Raw genomic sequence first — 22,973 nt, 5'->3', positions numbered from 1 at the left:
ACACAGGGTGTTGGAGAGTTAGAACACTCAACAGTGTGATGGCAGAAAATACCATGTTAGTTACACAATTCCTTTAGTGATTCAGGGCAGTTTAGTTTGAAACAGATAAGCCAAGTGGAAAGAAAAGGTGGGGAGGAGGGAAGGGCAGGGGAGAAGAGGGTTGGAGCAAACAGCTAATCAGCACAGGTCAGTGGAAATCCAGCCTAAATTGTAGAAAGTTCTGCAAAAGGCTCCTCTCTTTAGTTCTTTCCCAAGTCCATGGGAAAGGGGGACAACACCTGGTTCCTAGAGGGCCCCCAGAGTGTGGGGGTCTCCCCTGCACAGCTGTGTCCTGGGGATGTTGGGTGCAGGAGTGTCCCCCGTTGGGTCCAATTTCTCCCCTTCCCCTATGCTACAGACTCTAGCATTACGGCTAGACAACAGCTTCTATTATCTTCCCATATTAAACATACTGGCTACGTCTCGACTACATCCCCTTTTCGTAAAAGGGATGCAAATTAGATGTATCGCAATTGCTAATGAAGCGGGGATTTAAATCTCCCCCGCTTCATTAGCATAAAAATGGCTGCTGCTTTTTTTCTGCACGGAGCTTTGTTAGAAAAAAGTGCCAGTCTAGACGCTGATCTTGCGGAAAATAAAGCCTTTTCCGAAAGATCTCTTATCCCTTATTTCAAAGAGGGATAAGGGATCTTTCGGAAAAGGCTTTATTTTCCGAAAGATCCACATCTAGACTGGTGCTTTTTTCTGGCAAAGCTCCTGGCCGGAAAAAAGCGGCAGCATTAGCCATTTATGCTAATGAAGCAGGGGAGATTTAAATCCCCGCTTCATTAGCAATTGCGATATGTCTAATTTACATCCCTTTTACGAAAAAGGGATGTAGTCGAGACGTAGCCACTGTCTGCTCACTGAAGCATTTACCATTTGGGATGAAACTTTCAAACTTGGCTTCTGCAAATAGGTGGATTTTATCTTATTTTTTAAAGTGTAGGCAACACCAACTGCTTTTGAGTTCCATCCAAGAGAAAAGAGAAATGTTTCCACTGCAGAAAAACCTAATCATCATTTTCTGTGCAGATATCTAATGCCTGAAACTTGGCCTGTGCATAATCCCTACTGACCGTTAAGGGTTTTTTTTGTTTTTGGCTTAGGGAAAACATGGGGATCATTTAGCAAGTTATGAGTATTTGGGAAATCTATCCTGAGTGCCCAGTAGATAAAACCAGTAAGGACCTACTCCTTCCCCCCTGAAGTCAATGAAGGGTTAGTCATTCTCTTAAATGTGCGCTCAGTAGGTTCAAGCTCAGGCCCTTCAAAAGGATGCTCTGCACATGTCTGAAGCAGGTTTTTATCTTCTTTGCTACATTTAAGTATTTATCATTTTAAATCTATTGAACTGATTTTCCTCAAACTTGATATTTTGGTAGATCTCGTTGAAATGCTAAGGTTGATGAAAATCCCTAATAATTTTAAATTTTTGCACATTTAAAATTAGTATGTCAAAAATTTTGGCTTTGCTCTTAAAGTAGTTCAAAGCTCCAGTAGCTTAGAAAGGCTCGAGGTGCTGAAATTCTCCAGATCTAGATGGTCCCAGAAACTGCTGAGTTAGAACACCGATCACTTCTACACCACTAACCAGACTCTCTCCAAATGTGACTAGTCTTGTCCGTCAGGGTAGTGAAGTTCTTCACATTTAAATGAAGCACAGCTTAAAATGGGATAATGTAAACTGAAGTCATCCTGAACCTGTTTTGTCTTGAACCCAGTCCACCCTTGCCTGGCTCTTCACTCTTACCACAAATCTACTTTCACCCTTCAGTTGTTTTTCACAATTTAAAGGGAAAACAACAGCTTTTTCCTTAGCAGCTCTGCTCCTTGTGGGCCCAGGACTGGACCCCACCCTCACCTTGGTGAGCACATTGAATTGGAAGCAACCCTATTGACTTCAGTGATGTTCTGTGCAGCTAGGGGCTCACCATCAAGAATAAACATCCCCCACACCTGAGTCCTACACACAGCAGGTAATAATATACCCAGAGCAGAATCCATCAGCAGCTTATCGTCTGCAATGGTGGTTGACACATGACGTGGCATACAGCTTTTTAGTGCATTCTTCTGGCATGTAAATATCTTTTGATAGCACAGAATCATAGAGTACTAGAGTAATAGAATCATAGGGCTGCAACAGACCTCAGAAAGTCATCTAAAAGCAGGACCAAAAAGCAGGACAATAACAGCGCTGTACAAATGCCTGTTCTCATTTCCAGATGACATTGTCAACAAGAAGCCAGCAGCATTACCCCCCTGAAACTGTAAATAAACTTGTTTCTCTGCATTATTGGTGGTGTAAGAAGTAGGACTGAGTAGACTTGCAGAGTTTTACAGTTATTTTGTACATAATGCTATAGTTATAATTTCAAATTTCATGATAAAGAGATTGTACTACCGTACTAATATAAGGTAAATTATAATACTATTGTTTTTACAATGAAAATATTTGCAATAAAAATGAATATTATCTTTGGGTATGTCTACACTTGCAGTCTATTTCAGAATAGGGCTGCAAATGTAGGCATTCGGAATTGCAAATCAAGCCTAGGATTTAAATATGGAGGAAAGTCCTGAAAATCCCGTCTTATGATGGGCTAATTGGCTAGTATAATAAGAAAAGCCAAAGAGGAGTTTGAAAAACAGCTAGCCAAAAACTCAAAAAGTAATAGCAAAATGTTTTTTAAGTACATTAGAAGCAGGAAGCCGGCTAAACAACCAGTGAGGCCCTTGGACAATAGAGATGCTAAAGAAGTCCTCAAGTAAGATAAAGTCATAGTGGAGAAGCTAAATGAATTCTTTGCTTCAGTCTTCATGGCTGAGGGTATTGGGGAGATCCCCAAACCTGAGCCATTCCTTTTAGGTGACAAATCTGAGGAATTGTCCCAGATTGAGGTGTCCTTAGAAGAGGTTTTGGAACAAACTGATAAACTTAAAAGTAACAAGTCACCAGGACCGGATGGCATTCACCCAAGTTCTGAAAGAACTCAAATGGGAAACTGCAGAACTATTAACTGTGGTTTGTAACCTATCCTTTAAATCAGCTTCTGTACCTAATGACTGGAAGGTAGCTAACATGATGCCAATATTTAAAAAGGGCTCTAAAGGTGATTCTGGCAATTATAGGCCGGTAAGTCTAACATCAGTACCGGGCAAATTAGTTGAAACTATAGTAAAGAATAAAATTGTCAGACACATGGATGAATATAATTTGTTGGGAGAAAGTCAACATGGTTTCTGTAAAGGGAAATCATGCCTTACTAGAGTTCTTTGAGGGGGTCAACAAACATGCGGACAAGGGGGATCCAGTAGATATAGTATTCTTAGATTTCTAGAAAGCCTTTGACAAGGTCCCTCACCAAAGGCTCTTAAGTAAAGCAAATTGTCATGGGACAAGAGGGAAGGTCCTTTCGTGCATTGATAACTGGTTAAAAGACAGGAAACAAAGGATAGGAATAAATGGTCAGTTTTCAGAGTAGAGAGAGGTAACTAGTGGTGTCCCCCAAGGGTCTGTCCTGGGACCAATCCTATTCAACATATTTATAAATAATCTAAAGCAGTGTTTCCCAATTTTATTTGGCCACGGAACCCTTTTAAACTTGAAAGAATTTTGTGTAAACCCTAATAACAATCTTATCTATGGAGCTGAAAAAGTAGACCACAAATAAATAAGGATAATAATAAACAAATGCTAAACAAGGCCATTAGATCAACATTTATTTTAATTGCACATATTTAAAAACAAAAATCACATTTAATGTGTACAAAAAATAAAGCTAAAAAACAAATATGCATTCAATATTAATTATTGTTTTTTAAAAATCATAAAATGTTATTGTAATGTAATTTTCTCATGGAACCCTTATTTTCACTTCGCAGAACTCCGAGGATCCACAGAATACCATTTGGGAAACAATGATCTAGAGAAAGGGGTAAACTGTGAGGTGGCAAAATTTGCAGATGATACCAAACTGCTCATGATAGTTAAGAGCAAAGCAGACTGGGAAGAGCTTCAAAAATATCTCACCAAACTAAGTGACTGGGCAACAAAATGGCAAATGAAATTTAATGTTGATAAATGTAGAGTAATGAACATTGTCAAACACAATACCAAATATGCATATAATATGATGGGGACTAATTTGGCTACAACTACTCAAGAGAACGATCTTGGGCTGTGTCTACACTGGCATGAATTTTCGGAAATGCTTAAAACGGAATACTATTCTGTTTTCAGTTTTTCCGGAAAAGAAGCATCTACATTGGTAGGCTGCTTTTCCGGAAAAGCCCTTTTTCCGGAAAAGCGTCTGTGACCAATGTAGACGCGCTTTTCTGGAAAAGAGCCCCGATCGCCATTTTCGTGATCGGGGCTTTTTTCCGGAAAAGACTACTGGGCTGTCTACACTGGCCCTTTTCCAGAACAGTGTTCCAGAATAGGGACTATGCCCGAGCGGGAGCAGAATAGTTTTTCTGGAATAGCGGCTGATCTTGTACAGTAGAGCATCGTTGCTTTTCCGGAAATTCAAGGGCCAGTGTAGACAGCTCGCAGCTTATTCCAGAAAAGCGGCTGATTTTCCGGAATAAATGGCCTAGTGTAGACACAGCCTTGGAGTCATTGTGGATCGTTCTCTGAAAACATCCACTCAGTGTGCAGTGGCAGTCAAAAAAGCAGATAGAATGTTAGGAGTCATTAAAAAAGGGATAGAGAATAAGACAGAAAATATCTTATTTCCTCTGTATAAAACAATGGTACCCACATCTTGAATACTGCGTACTGATGTGGTTGCCTCATCTCATAAAAGATATATTGGCATTGGAAAAGGTTCAGAGAAGGTCAACAAAAATGATTAGGGGTTTAGAATGGGTCCCATATGAAGAGAGATTAAAAAGACTTTAACTTTTCAGCTTAGAAAAGAGGCGACTAAGGGGGTCTGTGATAGAGGTCTATAAAATCATGACTGGTGTGGAAAAAGTGAATAAGGAAAAGTTATTCCCGCAATATAAGAACTAGGGGTCACCAAATGTAATTAATAGGCAGCAGGTTTAAAACAAATAAAAGGAAGTTTTTCTTCACTCAGCACATAGTCAACCTGTGGAACTCCTTGCCAGAGGATGTGGTGAAGGCTAGAACTTTAACAGGGTTTAAAAAAAGATCTAGATAGATTCCTGGGGGCTAGGTCCCTTAATGGCTATTAGCCAGGATGGGTAGGGATAGTGTCCGTAGCCTCTGTTTGTCTGGAAGTGGGTGTCAGGGAGACGGATCATGTGAGGATTTCCTGTTGTATTTCCTCCCTCTGGGGCATCTGACATTGGCCACTGTCGGCAGACAGGACACTGGGCTGGATGGACCGTTGGTCTGACCCAGTCTGGCCGCTCTTATGTTCTTTTGTTCTTAAATATACACAAGTGCCTCAGGGGTTGTAGAAAACCCTGTACTCTCCTGTATTATTGCTATGTGAGTTCATGAGTGAAGGTTTTACTCTAATGCACATGGGCAACTGGGCCAGAGTTATAAAAGTTCAGGCTTAACTTTCATTCTTCCGACGTTTGGTCCCTTTCGGTTGCATTAATGTATGTTTTACATTTAATGAAGTGACATATAATCAGCAGCCTGAGCAATGAGACGCTGAGCACCCCTGCAATGCTTTCCCTGTTTGGCTATGATTAGAACAGCTGACCAGTTCAGGGAGAGCTTGGCCCATGGCCTAGTTCATGCTAGACCAGAAGCTGGTGGTGAAGCCATGTAACTATTTGTCCCGTGACAGGATTGCCAGCATCTCCAAGATCTTCCCGACCATCATGCTTTACAGACTGTGGGAAGAAGGGAAGGTGACATCTCTGGACGACCCTTTGGAACGCTATGCCCAGAGCTTCGTTATTAAAAATCCTCTGGGGCGATTCAAGGAATCTGAGCAAAGATACACAGCTGATGGGCTTATCTTCCTGGAGAAGGGGTCGCTGCCCCTCAAGCCATCTCTGGTTACACTGCGCAGGATGGCTAGCCAGCTCTCAGGTGAGAGAACCCCCCTCCTCGAGTCTTCAACCCTCACCTGTTAAAATAACTCCACTCCCTCTAGCCAGAGAGCAGGTCACAGCAATGCAAAAATCTCTACCTGTGCATTTGTCAGACAGGGCAACAGTCCCCTCCTGGTGTGAACCAGGATCCTCTAGCAGCTCCAACAGGCAAATCAAAGGAAAGCCTCTCTCCACACCAGCTATTAGGGGTATGTCTGCACTGCACACTAATTTTGAAATAAGCTGTTCCAGAAGAGTTATTCCAAAATAGCTTATTCCAAAATAGCACGTCTATACCGCAGGGAAGCCTCAAAATGAGTCCAAGGCAGTCTTCCCTACTGTAGATGTGCTATCTCAATTTAGAGCTCCAGGAGGCACTGGGGAGGAATAACTTAGAATGGGCCTGGGGAGGGGCTATTTTGAAATAGCAGCAGTGGAGCATTTACACACACCTTATTGTGACATGGCTATTTCGGGATAGGCGTATTCCTCGTAGAATGAGGGTTACAGATTTTGGAATAAGCCGTCTGTTATTATGAAATTATTTGAAAATAACGGAATGGCTGTGTCGACCTTCTCATGCTTATTTGAAAATAATGCTAGTTCTCTCGAAATAATGGTGCAGTGTAGACTAGGAGGTGCACTGAGTTGGTCTGTTGTCTGGGATATGCATCCCACTGACTGAGCTGGTAGAAGCCACAATGAGCAGGTCTTCCCCTGGCCAAGCCAGTTTGAGCTACTGCTTCCTAGCAGAGTAACTTTGCTTTGCAATTCAGGCACCTGCATTAAAATCAGGGATTAAATGCAAGGGAGCTTCTCACAATGTTTCCCCTCAGTCCTGAGTGCTCTCTCTGTCTGAGGATTCAAAGGGTACCCGAGTTGGTCTGTAACTGGAAAAACTTAAAAAACAACAAATAGTCCAGCAGCACCTTAAAGTGTTCTTAGTCTTTAAGGCGCTGCTAGGCTGTCTGAGGAGTGAAGTGGGGAGGCAGAGAATTGCTGCATGTTGTTGGTTTGAAAGGCTATAGCTTTTATACTCAAAATATAGCAGTGCAGCCTCCTGCTCTGGGATTCCGAGCGCTCACTAGCATGGTGTTTGTCAACTTGAGATGGCTCCTACTCTGCTGTTCTCCTACAAATGAGTCAGTTTGATAGTAAAGTAGCTATAGATGGCAGGGCCTGCTAGAATGTGGAAATCCCTCACAAGGTTCGGCTATTAATGCCCACTCTAAGCATGCCTTGACACTCCCTTAGAAGCATGTAGATTCCACTCGAAGCTCGGAATCGGTTGGCATCCCTATTTGGAGACCTTTTTGAAGCAGGCAAACTTGGCATAGAATCATAAAGCTGGAAGAGACCTTAGAAGGCATCAAGTCCAGCCCCCTGCCCAAGGCAGGACCAATCCCAAATAAATCAACCCAGCCAGGGCTTTGTCAAGCCAGGACTTAAACACCTCTTGGGACGGAGACTCCACTGCTTCCCTAGGTAACCCATTGCAGTGCTTCACCATCCTCCTAGTGAAATAGTTTTCCCTAATATCCAACCTGGACCTCTCCCACCACAACTTGAGCCCACTGCTCCTTGTTCTGCCATTCGTCACTACTGAGAACAGCCTCTCTCCAGCCTCTCTGGAACCTTCCTTCAGGAAGTTGAAGGCTGCTCTCAAATCCCCCCTGCTAGAAACCAGCCAATGGGAATGTACGGGGGGTGGGACGGCTCCTAAAACTTCCCCACTCCCCTCCAGTTTCAAAACAGAAGCAGAGCCCTGCATCCGCTTTTCTGCACGGTGCGTGGGGCTGCGGGGCAAGCTGGGGAGCCTGCCTGGGGCTCCCCACTGCCTCCACGAGCTGGGTCTGGGGGCTGGGCAGGCCGCATGCAGCCCGCGGGCTGTATTTTGCCCAGGCCTGTCTTAGGGGAAGCTTTTTACAGCAAAAACAGTAATAGACGATGCAGCCTCTCCAGCCTACATGCCTGAGTTGCATGCTGTAAAAGCCACTCACCCCTCTGAGCAGAGACGGGCTGGGAGGGAAGTGCTACGTTGCTAAGATTTTATGATATTGAAATGTACTTGGACTTGAATTGTACTATGAGATGCTGTTTTAAACAATTCACACTCCACTTGTCATGTCAATCGACTAGTTATGTTGTGTAAGGCAGTGACCTTGGGTTTTCGGTTATGCTCATTCACTCCCCGATTTGGAGATTTCAGAACCTTGCAATGAACCTTCCAATCAGTGTATCAGTGCCAGAGCCTGCAGCGGAGCTGAGTTTGAAGTCTGTGGTGCTGACTCGCAAGACGAGAGCGTTCAGTGTCTCTCTGAAGGCCAGTAAGTCGCACAGGAATAGAAAACACTTCACTTCTCAAGTCAGCTATTCCAGCAGCAGCTCCCTGGCTGTACAAGAGGTCGTGGGTCTCAGCCCAGGCCTTCAGAATCGTATGCAGGCCTCCGACCGCAGCCACCACCAGCAGCTCATTTGGGTGAGGGGAGAAGCCCAGTGGCATGCTGCCTTGCAAAAGGCCCCGCCCATAACACTCCTGATCTGCTGGGAACTTGGCTTGACCAGAACATTTGAGTGATCAACTGAGAGTGATTCTTGACTGGCTGTGACCAGTGTCCCTCTAACATTCTCCATCCCTAGGAGGGTTGAGTTTTCTTTTGGGTGCTGAAATTGCTTATGTGCACCACCAATACTGAGGTTGTGAGTGGATGTGCAGTGTCCCGGTACTAACAAAAGCTAGATACAAATATCTATTTTAAATAGTCCATACTTCCATAGGTATAAAAGGCAACATATTGTAACAAGGTATAATTAACAAGGAACAATGCTTAAGATGTTTATTTAGTATGAAATCAAATAAGGAAAATTAACACTACGCGGCTACGTCTACACTGGCATGATTTTCTGGAAATGCTTTTAACGGAAAAGTTTTCCATTAAAAGCATTTTCGGAAAGGTGCGTCTAGATTGGCACAGACACTTTTCCGCAAAAGCACTTTTTGTGGAAAAGCGTCCGTGGCCAATCTAGACGCGCTTTTCCGCCAAAAAGCCCCGATCGCCATTTTCGCGATTGGGGATTTTTTGCAGAAAATAAATCTCTGCTGTCTACACTGGCCCTTTTGCGCAAAAGTTTTTCGGAAAAAGACTTTTGCCCGAACGGGAGCAGCATAGTATTTCCGCAAAAGCTCTGACAATCTTACATGAGATCGTCAGTGCTTTTGCAGAAATTCAGGTGGCCACTGTAGACAGCTGGCAAGTTTTTCCGCAAAAGCAGATGATTTTGCGGAAAAACTTGACAGTCTAGACACAGCCCCCTTGAAGTACATGTATTATCATCCTTTCTAACAACTCAAACTAGTAAACACACCAAAATGGGGCACTTTGTGTGTGTCACTAACTCAAATAGTGGAAGCTCCAGAGAACTTATCAGGAATCCAACTCCAATTGAAATGTCAAACAAATTTGACAGGATCCACAGTAAAGTTCTTCCAGTGTTAACAATTTACCAACTAGTAACACAGGATTTTAAAAAATCATTGAGATCGGTTTGCAGATGTCTACAATACTAAAAAGAATCCTTTTCTTTCTTACCTTAAGCCAATAACACATGTGTAAACTTTGTTTGAAATGTAATCATGCAAATGTCATCAGCTAGGTCTTTTGCTCCAGTATTAAAAGTAGCCTAAAAGCTTTTAAGACACCTGAAATTTTGTTAGCACCCCATACAGCCTGCCCTAGCTGTGCAGAGACAGAGAGGGTCTGACTCTTGATGCCTGCAGTCCAGATGGAAGCAACTTAAGACACCCCAAACAAACTCCTTTCTATCCCCACCTCACTGCACAGGTCCCCACCTACCCCCATGGAATCTGCTTCTCCCCCCAAGCCCTACCTAGATGGGGTAGAATCCTGTCTCTCAGACTACGTCTACACTACAGGGCTGTGTCTACATTGGCACCCTTTTCCGGAAAAGGGATGCTAATGAGACAAGTCGGCATTTGCATGAACATGGCTGCCGCTTTTTTCCAGCTCGAGGCTTTGCCAGAGAAAAGCACCAGTCTGGACGGGATCTTTTGGAAAATAAAGCCTTTTCCGGAAGATCCCTTATTCCTCTTAAAATCAGGAATAAGGGATCTTCTGGAAAAGGCTTTCTTTTCTGAAAGATCCTGTCTAGACTAACGCTTTTCTCCGGCAAAGCCCCAAGCCAGAAAAAAGCGGCAGCCATGTTCATGCAAATGCCGCGGGGGGTATTTAAATCCCCCGTGGCATTTGCAATTCCGACTTGTCTCATTAGCATCCCTTTTCCGGAAAAGGGTGCCAATGTAGATACAGCCCAGCAGTTTTGTGCAAAAACCCATGGAGTGTACACTCTTCAAGCACGTTTTTGCGCAAGTAAATTTATAGTAAATAAAAAGAACAGAGGGGTTTTTGCGGTGTAGGTATTCCTCTGTCTATGAGTGTCTGTCTACAGGCAAGAGGGGAGTGTTGTGCAAAAAGAGCCAATTGAAAGAAGCACAGGTGCTCTGGTGGCTAGTCTGTGAATGGAAATCAGACCTTTCTTTTGAGAGAGCATCCATGCAGTCTTTTCGCTCTCTTGCACAAAACCACATTGCTTTTGTGATGCGCTTTTGTAGTGTGGACACGCTCTTGTGCAAGAAGTTTTTGCGGAAGATCTCTTCTGCGAAAAGCTTCTTGCACAAGAAGCCTGCAGTGTAGACATAGCCTCAGAGTTGCAGGCATTGGCAACTTCAAGACATATTACCGAAAGGAAGTAGAACAAGTTTGACCCAAAAGTATAGGACAGTTCTTACCTTATTACCCTGGCTGATTCACTTGTCCCCAGGATAGTTCTGTACAGCAGGGCTACGTCTAGACTACATCCCTTTTTCGTAAAAGGGATGTAAATTAGACGTATCGCAATTGCTAATGAAGCGGGGATTTAAATCTTCCCCGCTTCATTAGCATAAAAACTTCTGCCGCTTTTTTCGGCAAGGAGGTCTGTCGGAAAAAAGCGCCAGTCTAGATGCTGATCTTGCGGAAAATAAAGCCTTTTCCGAAAGATCCCTTATCCCTCTATGAAATAAGGGAGGTAGTCTAGACGTAGTCTGGATGTTTCTCCTTGGACCAGGCTGGCAGAGATTCCGGGGGAAGGATTGCCTTCCTCTGCAGCATGAGGCATGGGTCACTTGCAAGTTAAACTAGTGTAAGTGGTGAGTTTTCTTTAAGCCATTATTTGAGGACTTCAGTAACTCAGCCAGAGACTGAGGGTCAGGCACAGGAGTGAGGAGATGAGCTTCTGTGGCCTGAATCACGCAGGTCAGACAAGATGGTCATAATGGTAGTTTTTGATCTGAAAGTCGATGAGTAGTAGCACATTGGCTGTGTCTTTGGTAGATGCTGTAATTAATCATGGCTGTTCTCCTCTGCCTTTGAATCTCCCGTTTTGGATCATTATTGACCAGAATCAATGGGCGACTCTTGTTATCCTAACAAAAATCAGTGTTTGCCTCTTGCTGTTTGAAGCCCTTTTGTTCCCATTGCATAGGGCTTCCCAGGAGACTGCGGTCCACCAGCCTGCTGTGGAGAGGGAGCACACAAGATGCCCTTGCGCTCCTGAAGGATGATGTTCTGGTAGCTGACCCAGGAACCAGGTCAGGAGTATTTACCTTCTCTCAGCAAGTATCTGGTGACTAGCAATGCTTACCTGCTAGACTCAGAACCAGAGCTGTGAGTGATGCAGGCAGCTCTATCTGCTACAGTACAAGCCCCCGCAAATCTCGTTCCCTGGAACATGCCATTCACTCATGGAAAATCATTGCGTCATAAGCTTGGAAGAGCCCTCAGGAATCATCACGTCCAGGCCCCTGCCCAAAGCAGGGCCATCGCCAAGGAAATCAACCCAGCCAGGGCTTTGTCCAGACAGGACTTAAAAACCTCTAGGGATGGAGATGCCACCCCTTCCTAGGGAACCCGTCCCAGTGCTTCACCACCCTCCTAGAGAAATAGTTTTGCCAAATATCCAACCTAGAGCCCCCCCCCCCTCACTGTAACTTGAGACCATTGCTCCTTGTTCTGCCACCACCGTGAACAACCTCTTTCCAGCCTCTTTGGAACCCCCCTTCAGGAAGTTGAAGGCTGCTCTCAAATCCCCCCTCACTCTTCTCTTCTGCAGACTGAACGAGCCCCAATCCCTCAGCCTCTCCCCATAGGTCATGCGCTTCAGCCCCCTCAGCATTTTCATTGCCCTCCACTGGACCCTCTCCAATACGTCCACATCCTTTCTGTAATGGCAGGGCTAAAATTGGAAACAATACTCCAGATGTGGCCTCACCAGACCCGAATAAAGGGGAATAAGGACATCTCTGGATCTGCTGGCAATGCTCCTCTTAATGCAACCTAATATGCCATTCGCCTTCTTGGCTACAAGGGCACACTGTTGACTCATCTCCAGCTTCTCATGCACTGTAACCCCCAGGTCCTTTTCTGCAGAACTGCTGCTTGGCCAGTCGGTCCCCAGCCTGTAACTATGCTTGGGATTCTTCCATCCCAAATGCAGGACTCTGCCCTTGTCTTTGTTGAACCTCATCAGATTTCTTGTGGCCCAATCCTCCAATTTGTACCATTGGATACAGAGCAAGAAGACAAAGTGGAACAGTTTGAAAGTCAGCATTTTCAAATAGTGGTAGCCCAGACAGCAGGGAGGCAAGGCCATTCTCCTACATTAACCCATGTCCCAGGGCTGATCTGTGTCTGGTGCAGAGGACAGAATTTGCACCTGCAGTTCAGAAGGCACAGGCCGAGGTCTTGGTGATGCAATCCAGAAAAAAATCCAGTTGTCAGATAAAGAAATTCTATGCAATGAGCACATGGCAGTAATATCTATATTACTGTTACGAGCCCATTTTGAAAGTCAGGCATTTTGCAGTTAAAAAATGCCAAATTGAAGTTGCTAGATAATAGAGACAAATGCAGAACAGAATCAGTCTAGAAGACAGAACAGAATCCAGAGGCTGGACACGGGACAGTAGCCACATTCAAACTCAAACATTGCATATTTTGTAGTCAGGATAATTAACCCTCTGAACAACTCACCTAGGAACATGGTGGACTCTCCATTCCGTGGATTAGTCACATACAGGATGGACACCTTTCTCTGAATGGCCTCAGTGCACCTGAAGTTGTGGGATTGGTTCAGGAAATGTTGAGGGAAATCCTGGCCATGCAGAGAACACGAGTAGAGTCCTGCACAGATACAAAAATGTGGATTTGCATCTGATCCCCATCCACCAAGCTCAACTGCTCATCTGATCCGCCATCTGCATCCACGTCTGCACTCTCAGCGCAAGCCATTGGAGGGCAGGGGGAAGGAACACGGAGGAGCAAGGGGACAGGGTCCTGCAGGGAAGAGGCAGGCAGAACAGAACTGGGGGTAGGAGGCAGCTCAGGGGCAGGGTGAGTGTCTCGTGGTGGGGAAGGGAATGGATCATGTGTTGCTGGGGGCTCATGGGTGATGGTCCCCTCTGCAGCAGCTTCTGCCTTGTCACAGCAGAGCAAAGGGTTAGAGCATCAAGACCCTGCCCTCTCCAGTCCTCATGGCAGAGGGTGGGCCCTGATGTCCAGGAACTGACCCGTGCCCAGGCTGCCGCCTCATTTCTCCTACAGCTCAAGCTCCAAGAGCGCAGCCCTGGGCCCTCCTCTCTTGGGGTGTGTCTAGACTGCAGCCCGCTGTTGGCAGTATGATGCAGATTAGGCAGGTCAACATTGCAAATGAGGCAGGGATTTAAATTAGCATAAAATGGCCGTCGTGTTTTGCCAACTCAGCACTTTGTCGGCAAAAAGCGACAGTCCAGAGGGGAATCTGTTGAGAAAGAAAGCCTTTTGCGACAGATCCCTTATGCCTCCTGCAAGGACAGGTACTGAGTCGGCAAAACACGGTGGCCATTCTTATGCAAATTAGGCACGGGATATTTAAATCCCTGCCTCATTTGCAATGTGGAGCTGCTTAATCTGCATCCCTCTGCCGACAGAGGGATGCAGTCTAGACATACCCTGCTCCTCTCCCAGAAACCAGCCACCTCTCCCATGCATGCTTCCAATAGCCACAGCGCCAGGACAGCGGTGGGGGGAGGGCGGTGCATCTGGAATGTATCTGTACAGGGGCCAGGGCTCCTGCAGGTCAGTGCTCACTAGCTGGGGGACCCCTTGTGCAAGGAGGGGGGGTTTTGAGTGAGCAAGGGGACCCTGTTTGCCCCTTCCCTCCAGCAGCAGGGGGCTTTCCCAGAATCCCCTCCACCTGCACAGGTATCTGCATCTGCTCCACTGCCTGTGAATGGCCTGTGGATACGAAGCAGATATCTGTGGATATGCAGGGCTCCCCGCAGATCTGTCTGTTTCATCCTCTTAAGGCTCCGGGGTCACTTGCTGGTCTCTGAGCACCGTGGTACCCGAGGTGTCAAAATGATTTGGATCCTTCCCCTTGTTCGCAGACGCCCATGCCATTCGGACACGTGGTCTTTTCCCAGCGACATTCCCCGTCTTGGCACCTCTGGTGCAGTGGCCGCTGTCTGGGAACTTCAAACCCAATATTTTCGGTCACTTTTGTGATACAAATCTAGGGAGAGACTAAGCATCTTTTCCCTGCTGCTTAGAATGATCATCGTGCTTTTTTCTCAGCTAGCTCAAAATGGCTGAGCTTGGTCTAGGTGGTGTGGCCACAGGGAGCTCTGGCCCTGCCCCATCATGGAAATAAAACTGATGATTATGAATGACTTTGTGACTGGTTGAAAAAGCTCCTGTAGAGACAAAGCCCGTGGGCTTGGCTCCAAAGTGTGAACTTGTCCCTTGTATGTGCATGGACAGTATTCAAGCTTAAGGCTCAGAGCTTATGGACTTACAGGTCTCAAACACTTATGTTTCCCTAAGGACTTACCACTCCTATGATGCTGCCTTGCAGACTCAAAGTAATTGAAGTGCTTTTGCCACCTTAGTGTGGGTTAAATGCTTGTGCCAGGTTAAGTCTGCAAAGCAGCTTAGCTGAGACTTTTGTGGCCTGTTTCTGAGAAGCATGGTGCACTTCTGCATCTCCAGGCCTGCAGCCCTATTCTTCCTTTAAAAAAAAAAAACAGTGAAGAGAAAGGAAATTCAGAAAACTTCAATCACTGTCCCATGAACAATTAAAAACAGCAAGGTAGGGAGAGCAGAATTAACTGTTCTTGCAGAGATATCTCTTGGCTGTTTCTGAATGTAGAATTTCCAGTCTCTATTGCTGAATATGGGCTGTTAGATCTACTGGTCCCATATCAAGATATATTTTTCTAAAAGACATGCTCTAGGAATTTGGACGGGGGGCGGGGGGTGAGTTATCTGGCTTGTGTTATACAGGAGGCCGGATTAGATGATCACAATAGATCACATCTGGAGTATTGTGTCTAGTTCTGGGCCCCCCACTAAAGAAAGGATGTGGACACATTGGAGAGGGTCCAGCGGAGGGCGACCAAAATGATGAGGGGGCTGGAGCACATGACCTACGAGGAGCGGATAAGGGAGTTGGGTCTGTTTAGTTTGCAGAAGCGAAGAGTGAGGGGGGATTTGAGAGCAGCCTTCAACTTCCTGAAGGGAGGTTCCAAAGAGGCTGGAGAGAGGCTGTTCTCAGTAGTGACGGATGGCAGAACACGGAGCAATGGGCTCACATTTGAATGGGGGAGGTGTAGGTTGGATATTAGGCAAAACTCTTTCCCTAGGAGGGTGGTGGAGCACTGGGCGGGGTTCCCTAGGGAGAGGGTTGGAATCTCTCTCCCTGCCGGTGTTTAAATCCCGGCTTGACACAGCCCTGGCCTGGATAATTGAGTTGGGGTTGGTCCTGCTTTGGGCAAAAGGCTGGACTCGCTGAGGTCTTTTCCAGCTCTGGGATTCTAGGGCTGTGTCTAGACTACATGCCTCTGTCGGCAGAGCCATGTAGATTAGGGTTGTAGGCAAAAGAAAATGAAGCCGCAATTTAAATGATCGCGGCTTCATTTACATTTACATGGCTGCCGCGCTGAGCCGACAAACAGCTGATCAGCTGTTTGTCGGCTCGTGCGCTAGTCTGGACGCTCCCCTGTCGACATCAAAGCCCTTTGTCGGCAGCCCCATTATTCCTCGTGGGATGAGGTTTACCGGGGCTGCCGACAAAGGGCTTTGATGTCGACAGGGGGAACGTCCAGACTAGCGCACTGATCAGCTGTTTGTCAGCTCAGCGCGGCAGCCATGTAAATGTAAATGAAGCCGCGATCATTTAAATCGCGGCTTCATTTCCCTTTTCCAAAACAACAAATCTACATGGCTCCGTCGACAGAGCCATGTAGTCTAGACGTACCCTAGGATTCTAGGATTCCTTTTGGCCTGGGACTCTGTGATTATTTGAATCACTGATGCTAAATTAATGGTGCTGCAGGAATCCTCCCTTCAACATTCCCAGTAATTCCAAATGGCAAAACCTCTGTTCTCCTTGCTTTCTGCCATTGGGCCTTTGGAATGAGCCTGGGCTCTGAGTGCCTGTCTCAGGGCAGACATGTCACGACTGTTCCACTCTGGCACAACAATGCAGAAGTGGGGGCCTGCAGAAGCACCCCAAAACCTGCTCTCTGCAGGCTTTGGGACAAAAACTTCCCCCCCAAATCCTACAACCTGGGGAATATCCACTGCCACCACCCAGGTATTCCAAGAAAACCAGGGAACAGACCACTTGGGAAACCTCCTTCCTAAAACCTCAGCGGTATCTCAAGCTCAAGACAAAAACAAGCTGCAGTTTGTGGTGGCTGTCTCCTTATCAGCCAGATGGCCAGACCTTACAGGTAAACCTAGGACACCAAAATGATCCAATACCAGGTTAATTAGAAGAAAAAACCCTTTTATTATCAAAACAAAGCCATAGTTGCAAGCACAGCGACTAGATGAAATTAATAGACTCACGGGGGTCCCCCCCAAGGGCTCAAAACTTAGTTACAAAAGAGAGAAAAACCACTTTGAATAGCACAGACATCATTTCCACATTCCCAAACCATCATATATATAGTAGCCCTGTGTCTGAGAGTCTGTAACGCTGAAATGCTGGCTGTTCCCTCTGGACGGCCTGTGCTGCATGGGGATTCCGGGGCCCAAACGGCCGCTTGCTCCCCCACGGCAGCCCGGCTGAGCGGTGCAGAAGGCAGCCGAGCGCCACAGCAGGAGGCGAAGGGGGGCGAGGCGGTGACGTGCAGCGTGACAGCGGCTCCAGCGGCTCCAGGCCCCGCCCCCTGGCCGTGAACGTCACTGCCTCCCGCCATGGTGCTCAGCTGACTTCTGCACCACTCACCCAGGCCGCCGCATGGGACCAAGTGGCACAAGTGACCGTTTGGGCTCCGCCATCCCCCGAGTGAGAGGCAGGAGGGGGAGGAGAAGAGAAAGAGAGAGACAGAGTCTCTGCCTCTCGGCAGGGGGCGGGGGAGAGCTGAGAGAGAGAGAGGGGAAGGTTGTAGAAAGAGGAGAGAGAGACACGGAGTGAGAGACCGGAGGCTCAGGAGAGAAGACCGACGTGGAGGAGAGACCTGAAAATCTCATCTTATGATGGGCTAATTGGCTAATAAACCAATAAAACCCGACGGGCTAATTAAACTTTGCCCTACTTACATATTGTGAAAAGACTTTTCTTGGAGAGAGTCACGACTTCCCATCTCCCCATTCCTTGGAGGAAACCTCACTGATTCAGACAAAGGAGGGAAAAGATAAAAATTCCTTTGTTCCAGTTTGAAATCGCTACCTGCATTACTATTGGCTACAGATACCTGGCTAGGGACAGTAGACATAGTTAACCCCTTAGTCCCCAGGTGCTAGCCAGCCCTCATGGTTATGACACACCCCAATCTGGGTGTAGGTTCTGGAATTAGATTTCACGAACCTGGTGCAAATGTGAACTCCCAAAGTACTACAGAAGCCTTATGATGGGGTCCCAGAACAATACCTATAGCATTGTGTAAAACACTAAAAACCTTCTTATCAGCTTCACATCTAGTGTCCATGGAGGTGATGCTGACAGTCAGGCGAGGTTAGACTAGTTTCCAGATCTGCATTTGTACGAGTTCAAAGAGGCCTGGTTCCTTGGCATAAGTGGGCACCTGATTTGCCAGTGTCGCAGTCGTCACCCTTTGCTGCAGGTGACACTGAGATGCCTTTTTCTTTCTCATTTTAGGTGCCATTACAGTAATTTGGCCTTCTCCCTCATGGCCCATGTGTTGGCTGCTCATGCAGCTGAAGGGGAGTACCAGCGCTGGGTCTCTGAAAACATCCTGGATCGCTTGGGCATGGAGGACACTGGCTTTGATATCACACCGCCAATCCGTTCCCAAATGGCCATCGGGTTCTATAGCAGTGGGCAACCTGCCCCTCTTTATGACTTGGGCTGGTACAGGCCCTCTGGCCAGATGTACTCCACCGCTGCTGACCTTGCTAAACTGGCAATGGTCTTCCTAGGCACCTACCACCGGCGCCTGCTGGAGCCTGACACCGTGAAGACGATGCTGACACCTCTTCTGAAGTGCTCCAGTGAATACTTTGCCAACAAGACTGGCACGCCCTGGGAGATCAACGAGCAGCTGGGCTACGATATTATCAGGAAGGATGGTGATCTTGACGGCTACTCAGCCACCTTTTCCCTTGTCCCCAAGCTCCGCTTAAGCTTCATAGTGCTAATGGCAGGGCCTAGGCCCCAAGGGGGAGATATTGTGACTCAGACGTATGAGTACCTTATTCCAGCCATGGAGACTGCGTTCCGGGAGTCAGGGAAGAGCCTGAACCCTCCCCCAAATCCCACCCCTTATGTTGGCTATTATACTTATGCCAACCTGACCTTCTATGAGATTAAAGTTGGGCCCACTGGGGTTCTGCTCATGCAACAGTTTGGACCCCATATTGAAGAGCTGATCCCTGAAAACTACCGGACAATCATGCTCCATCATTTGGAAGACCGAGTCTTCCAGGTGGTTTTTGACAAGGAGTTCCCCTGCATTCTACAGCTGGGCTCTGCCTCCGTCTCCCTGGAGACCCAGGATGGGCAGCTCTTTAATTTCTATCCTTTTGATCGCAAGGGTTTGTCTCCCGGCTTTGATGCCCCGGGACTAAACACATACAACGTGGTGCGCATACACAACAAGCCCGTGTTCTACAGCTAAGTGCCCCTGCTCCTGTGGGACCAAGGGCGGAAGTTGTTTCTGTTCTGTGTACCCCTGACTCTTTGGTCCCCAAGCCTTTGGGGATGCATCTTGAAAGGGAAAGACATCAGCAAACTGACTGCTTCCTCCAACCAAAGCTCTCTCTTCTGAAATGACCCTTGAGCCATGGGGGGCTGGGCTGGCTGCTGCGGGAGCCTGTAGAAACTCCCTGCTGGTGATGTTGGATACACAGGTCACCACTTAAATCTTTCAGTGCTACAGCTGCCCACCATCACAAAGCCTGGCTGGCTTCAGTGGGCCACGGGAATCTCCTGTGCTTTAGAGCAGAGTCTGTTCTGGGATCCAAGCTAGCCCAGCGACCTGCCGATCAAACTGCCTTCTCCTCTGGGGTTCGCCATAATCTGCACCCTGCCTGCTTTGTCCCATCTAAGGGGGGTTCATCTCCCCTGTGTGGCTCAGAGGGATAGAGCAAGCAGTTTGCACCAGGGAGCAGGCCAGTTTCCCTATGGGCCAGGTGGGGGTTCTGCTGCAGCTGCTCGTTCACTGAGGAAGTTGTAGGGCTTAGATCCAGAAGATCAAAGAGAATTAGTTGGGGGGGCAGGAGCTGTCTGAGTGCCTAGCTAAGCAGATGTGCTCTGAGTGCGTGTAGGAATGGGAGGGTGCAGGGCACCAGCAGACGGTTGGTTCCAGGGCCTTGCTTCTCTCCCCCATGTCTGGGTAGATGTCTGGCTGTGCCGTGGGCCCCGCAGTGGGGAGGTAGCTGTGAGTACTGCGTGTTGGCCTATGTTGTGGCTCAGGGCTGAGTACAGATCCCTGGTGTTCCTCATGCGCAGAAACTGGCCCTGCATCAGGACTGGGCTCCAACCTTTCCACATGTTCCATGCGTGGTGGAGAAAAGCTTCCTTGCTGTCGGGGAGCATTAGCGCTAGCGCAGATGGACGTCACACGGGAGGGCACTAGCTTGAAACCTGATCCCTTTCCATTAGGGTCCCCTTTGGGAGCTTCCTAATGCTCCTCAGGCATTTTGCTCCTTGCTTGTACCCACCTGGAGGCCTCGGCAGGAGATCACATGACACAAGTTGCCGCGTCTGGTTATTTGCTTCATCCCCCCGGGGTAAAACATCCCCTCAGTGCAAGGGTGTAGGGAGGCAACTGTCAGCAGAGAAGGATTCCAGCCCCAGAGACCTTCAGCTGCACCAACATCTACCTGGTGCTTAGGGCAGCATCACTGGAGCCTGAGTCCAAAGCAATCAGCAGCCGGGGCTGGGTAGATGTTACCCGGGCGATTAGTTACCCTCACTGCTGAGAGCTGGCTCAGACTTGCCATGGGCTGTCTAGCCCTGAATATTCAATCCCTGCCTGTGGTGCAGGGCGGGGGCAGGCTAAGAAAATCGTTTCAGGTCAATGACTTCCGACAGCAGATGTTCTCTTGTGCCAGCTAGGGATGGAAAATCCCGGCTAATCAGTTAACCGTTCAACCAGAGGTTGAACTAGTTAACTGATTAAGCAGGATCCCACTCTCCCCACCATGCAGGGGGACCAGCTTCTACTCTCACCCCCTCCCCCTGTGCGCAGGGCAGCCTCTCCAGCTCCCACCCCCCACCACTTGTACGGGTTACCCCCCTCACATTCCTTGTGCCAGCCTGGTCTCTTGTGGCTGGTTAATTTCCTCCAGCTGGTCATAAGCCCTTGTTGGCAGCCAGCAGCGATTGCAAGGTTCTGCAGCTGCTCACCCTCAGGAGCTGCCAGAGCTGGAAGGTGGACTTCTTGTCTTCCCGGCCTCTCTTCAGCTGACCTCTGGTCCCCCTCCTTTAAGATCGCTGGGGAAAAGGAGGTGAACAGATCCTAGAAATCTGTGACTTACCCCGTCTCCACCCCCATCCTCCTACATCTAAGCTGCCCATTAAACATAGGATAAGATGTAAGGACTCCTCTGCTTCATCCCGTCCCTGGGATCACAGTTGGTGCTGCAGTACAGTCGTGGTCCCATTGGTGTGTAGGTGATCACGGCTGTTGCTGCAGTACAGTCATGGTCCCATTGGTGTGTAGGTGATCACGGCTGTTGCTGCAGTACAGTCGTGGTCCCATTGGTGTGTAGGTGATCACGGCTGTTGCTGCAGTACAGTCGTGGTCCCATTGGTGTGTAGGTGATCACGGCTGTTGCTGCAGTACAGTCGTGGTCCCATTGGTGTGTAGGTGATCACGGCTGTTGCTGCAGTACAGTCGTGGTCCCATTGGTGTGTAGGTGATCACGGCTGTTGCTGCAGTACAGTCGTGGTCCCATTGGTGTGTAGGTGATCACGGCTGTTGCTGCAGTACAGTCGTGGTCCCATTGGTGTGTAGGTGATCACGGCTGTTGCTGCAGTACAGTCGTGGTCCCATTGGTGTGTAGGTGATCACGGCTGTTGCTGCAGTACAGTCGTGGTCCCATTGGTGTGTAGGTGATCACGGCTGTTGCTGCAGTACAGTCGTGGTCCCATTGCTGTGTAAGTGATCACGGCTCATACCTTGAGCATCTTCAAATATTCACACTGTGCAATAACAATATTAAACCTGTTTAAATCCTGTGAGCATTGGTGCCTTGACCACGTGGCTGCAGCTTGAGTAAGACTGGATGTGTCTACAACTGACTGCAGTGCTCCTCTGGGCACTCCCTGCAAAATGCAGCCTTTGGGATTTTGAGCTGTGTCTTTTGCTCCTTACGTAACACCTGGAATAGGAGGAAAACATGCACAGCGTAGTCCAATCTGAGCAGGCACACGGCTGCTGTGGCAAGACTCTACCTGGAGCACAGTGAGGTTCACAGACTGGTTATAGGAACATTACCCAGTGCCTGGGCACGACAGTAAGGAAAGTCTGATGTTGCTGTGTGACAAGATTGACTACCCACGGATTCCAATATGCATAATCTGCACTGGCGAGACCTTGCAATGCAAATGCTTGATCCTCTCATTAACCCACCAATCAGTGACGAGGGTTACTTGCACACTTCCTCCGGGCACTGGTAAATGGGCTCCCTCGATTTTAATAGTTTGGTATAAACAGGACAAGCATAAAATAACCAAAACGATTGTTTAAAGTTAATATTTTAAATCTCTCGGGCAACTTTTCTTGGACTTACAGCATTAATCAGTGGGCAGGGATGCTTCCGCATGGGGCCAGGCCATGCCTCTAGCGCTGTGTGCTGTGTAGTGGGATTGTCTCGCATCTTACTTCATGTCCAGCTGCTGGCCATGGCCAACGGGAGGCAGAGTGTGTGAGTTCTTCCTCTAACCATTCTGCTCTCAACTCTTTCTTTCTTTATATTAATAAACCTTCCGATTTCAGAAGCTAAAGGACTGGCCCCGCGAGCTCTCTGGGTACGTTCCGAGGTATACAGTGACCTGGGACTGTGGGATCAGAAGAACCTGTTTGGAGTTGGCGAGACTGGGTTTCATCACCTCTCGCCTGTGTGCGGAGCGGTGCTGGTTGTGGCACAGGTACAGCTGACGTGTCAAAGGGATTTGCTCGTGTAACTTCTTGGTGGCCAGAGTGGCAGCTGAAGTGCGGCTGGTTTTGTGCCTTTCAGAGGAGGAGCCCAGTCTTGGGCTGTAAGTAGCCCAAGTTCTAAGCAATTTGCCCTGATTTGACCCTCACAGCAGTGCCCCAGATCCCCTGTTATATTACGGTGGTGCAGTCGTGCCTGGATCCTCAGAACCATGGCAGCTGAGCTTCGGCTCGGAACCCCACCCTA

The 22,973-nt window shown here is 47.8% G+C and overlaps 1 protein-coding gene across 1 annotated transcript in view; it reads left to right on the top strand.

The window, feature by feature from the left end:
- Nucleotides 1-22,434, top strand: part of LACTBL1 (lactamase beta like 1) — a 28,267-nt gene extending 5,833 nt beyond the window's left edge. Inside the window, exons 3-5 of the mRNA XM_025184961.3 lie at nt 5,811-6,058; nt 11,602-11,707; nt 18,262-22,434. Coding sequence (XP_025040746.3) covers nt 5,811-6,058; nt 11,602-11,707; nt 18,262-19,240 — 1,333 coding nt within the window. The 3' untranslated portion in view covers nt 19,241-22,434. The remainder of the gene's footprint in view (nt 1-5,810; nt 6,059-11,601; nt 11,708-18,261) is intronic.
- Nucleotides 22,435-22,973: the final 539 nt, after the last annotated feature.

This window comes from Pelodiscus sinensis, chromosome 24 (genome assembly GCF_052426305.1).
Source record: "Pelodiscus sinensis isolate ZL-2025 chromosome 24, ASM5242630v1, whole genome shotgun sequence".
In the NCBI taxonomy this organism is placed as follows: Eukaryota; Metazoa; Chordata; order Testudines; family Trionychidae; genus Pelodiscus; species Pelodiscus sinensis.
The sequence above is the reverse complement of the archived record's forward strand: the minus strand, read 5'-3'. Positions and strand labels throughout refer to the sequence as shown.